Source organism: Nematolebias whitei, chromosome 17 (genome assembly GCF_014905685.2).
Source record: "Nematolebias whitei isolate Nwh7 chromosome 17, NemWhi1, whole genome shotgun sequence".
NCBI classification, from domain to species: Eukaryota; Metazoa; Chordata; class Actinopteri; order Cyprinodontiformes; family Rivulidae; genus Nematolebias; species Nematolebias whitei.
The window spans coordinates 18964518-18967017 of record NC_056514.1 but is presented as its reverse complement, the minus strand read 5'-3'; the positions used below and the strand labels follow the sequence as shown (position 1 = coordinate 18967017).

The following is a 2500-nucleotide window of genomic DNA, read 5'->3' as shown; positions in this document are numbered from 1 at the left end:
CTAATGAAACATCTAACAAAAACCTGCATAGTCCGGTGTTTAACTCATCATAGAGGATATAAAGAAAAGGTTTGTTCTTTGAAAATTTGACTATTTCCTTTGTCCTCACGTGTGAAAATATTTTTTTAAAAATGTGACGTTCCTAAACTTCAGATCATAACAAACTATATAGTTTTTTATATACAATATTTATAGAACACCCAATTACAGTAGTTATCTTATTTGTAACGTTAAGTAACTTTTGTGGTTCTGAACATTTAGTTGGTTTAGAAAGTACAACTGGCTGTTTAGATTGTAAAGGGTGCAGACTAGGAGGTAGTTCAAACATTATATGATAAGGTAAAATAAAATAACTCTGTTTGTGAAAATAAAAGCATATCACCTTACAACAAGGTCTTACTCCTGCTCTGAATGAGCCACATTTGTCAAAATGGGATATAAAAAGTACTGTCGTTTCTTTAGAAACGTATTCGCTCCACGCACTGTAAGTCTTTACTGCCAGTTTAGATTTGATCATAGAGAACTCAATATCCAAATGTTTATGTAGTATTTTCTCATGCAGTCGTACTTGGATTAACCGTGTCTCCTCTATACGCTGTCAATTTGCAAGATTACTCTCGCAAAGTTCCCACACAGTTAAAGCCAAGTTCAGAGTTGTTGTTTTTTCCTCGACTTTCTTGGCGCACAAATATTTTTCTACGACGTGCTGTCATGCGGTTTAATTTTCTAATAAAATCTCTTGCTTTAACGTTTGCATTTGGTGTAAAACTTGCCCCGTTACCTGTTCTTAACTTTCAAGTGCACGGAACCAAGTCGGAACATTAATTTCGCGTCATTCGTTCACGCCAGCCTCCAAATGAAGCCGTCGGGATTTAGTATTCGGAGCGCCGCCTCCACAGCCGGCTCTTTCTGCAGGCTTATCTGAGCCTCCTGGGAGCTGCTGGTGTCTCAGCCCACTGCCTCCAGGCCCTCTGCAGGGACCTGCTGAAGCAAATGACAGTAGGTAAGAGAGGAGGGAGTTAAGGAGGGGAGAAGAAAAAAGGGGGGAGGGAAGAGGTGAAGATGGGAGGAGTGCGAATGAAATGCGCCACTATAAAGCTGTCAGAGCTACTCACTTTTTTATATTAGGGAGCTTATCTTTCCTGGAATGGCTGCTTGTGTTGCAGTCCTCGAGCACATAAATGCAGGCTTAAGAGATGAAAACCCGGCTGTATATATTTAAGTCAGTGGGGAGCAGCAGGAGACGGGTGGGAGTGAATTGAGGATTATTGATGCTCTGCTGCAGATAGTTTGACATGTTGCTGTGTCTGGGTCACAAAGATCAATAATGGCAGCCAGTTTGTTTGTGCGACCTTAGATGATTTTTATTCTCTAATAGGGCTGGACAATAATTCATTATCGGTATATATCACAATGTACTTTTATTCAATAACGGTGATATGAGTTATAAGCACATTTTCAATATATTGATATGACACAACTACGTAAGTGTGTGATGACGTACACCACACACGGAGCTCGAAGGAGTTAGCGGTAGGAGGCTAGGCTAGGCTAAGCACCAAGGAGCGGTAAGTTTTCGCTTCAAAATGAGTTCCCGTGACCGCCAGAATGTGACTGAACAAGCTTTCACAAGTGAAGACGAAACAGATGACATAACTGATAAGAGAGGAAAGACTCATTCGGAGGTGTGGAAGTAGTTCGGCGTTCTAAGATCCGATAAACTGCGAGTGTGCTGCAAAATGTGCTGGAGAGTCGTTCCAACTAGCGGTGGGGACACATGGAACTTGTTCCACTCGGTAGAATCTGCTGAGAGTCACAAGATGAAGCACAATAAAGTTTGAGCCAACGTGTCCCTGAAACGCCCCCAGCTGTATCAAAAGAGAGGCAGAAGTTTGCTGCATGGGTTGTTAGGTTATGTTGTTTAAAGTTAAAACTATTAATATTGACAAAGTTGAGAGTTTTATCTTTATTTGATGATGATGTCAAACGTCTTTTGAAGGTTAAATACAAATAAAAGGTGAACATTAATTTATTTGTGTAGTTTGTACAGTTTTTCTGAGGCTTTTATATCGTTTATATCGATATCGAATTATATCGTTATCGACCAAAATTAAGAAATATATCGTGATGAATGTTTTGGCCATATCGTCCAACCCTATTCTCTAACCACATTTATTAAAAGACTTTAAAGAATGTTTATAATTTTCACATTTTGCTTCTTCCTCCAGGTTCACATGAAACCAGCGTCTGTGTAAAACTGCTAACCTGACCATTAAGCATTCCTCGTTTGTCACTTTTTAGGACACAGGCAAGCTGAACGTGTCGTACTTCCGCTTCGACATAAACGACGCCACAGGTGACCTGGATGCTAACCGACCCGTTCCATTCCGCCTGACGCCAAACATCTCCGAGTTCCTGTCGACCATCGGGGTCTCCGGTCCGCTCACTGCCTCCATGATCGCCGTGGCGCGATGTTTCGCACAGCCCAACTTTAAGGTAG

At 41.2% G+C, this 2500-nt stretch overlaps 1 protein-coding gene across 1 annotated transcript in view; it reads left to right on the top strand.

The window, feature by feature from the left end:
- The window catches only part of LOC119424153 (transformation/transcription domain-associated protein), a 144245-nt gene that overhangs the window by 135865 nt on the left and 5880 nt on the right, over nt 1-2500 (top strand). The window contains exon 69 of the mRNA XM_037691621.1: nt 2302-2496. Coding sequence (XP_037547549.1) covers nt 2302-2496 — 195 coding nt within the window. The remainder of the gene's footprint in view (nt 1-2301; nt 2497-2500) is intronic.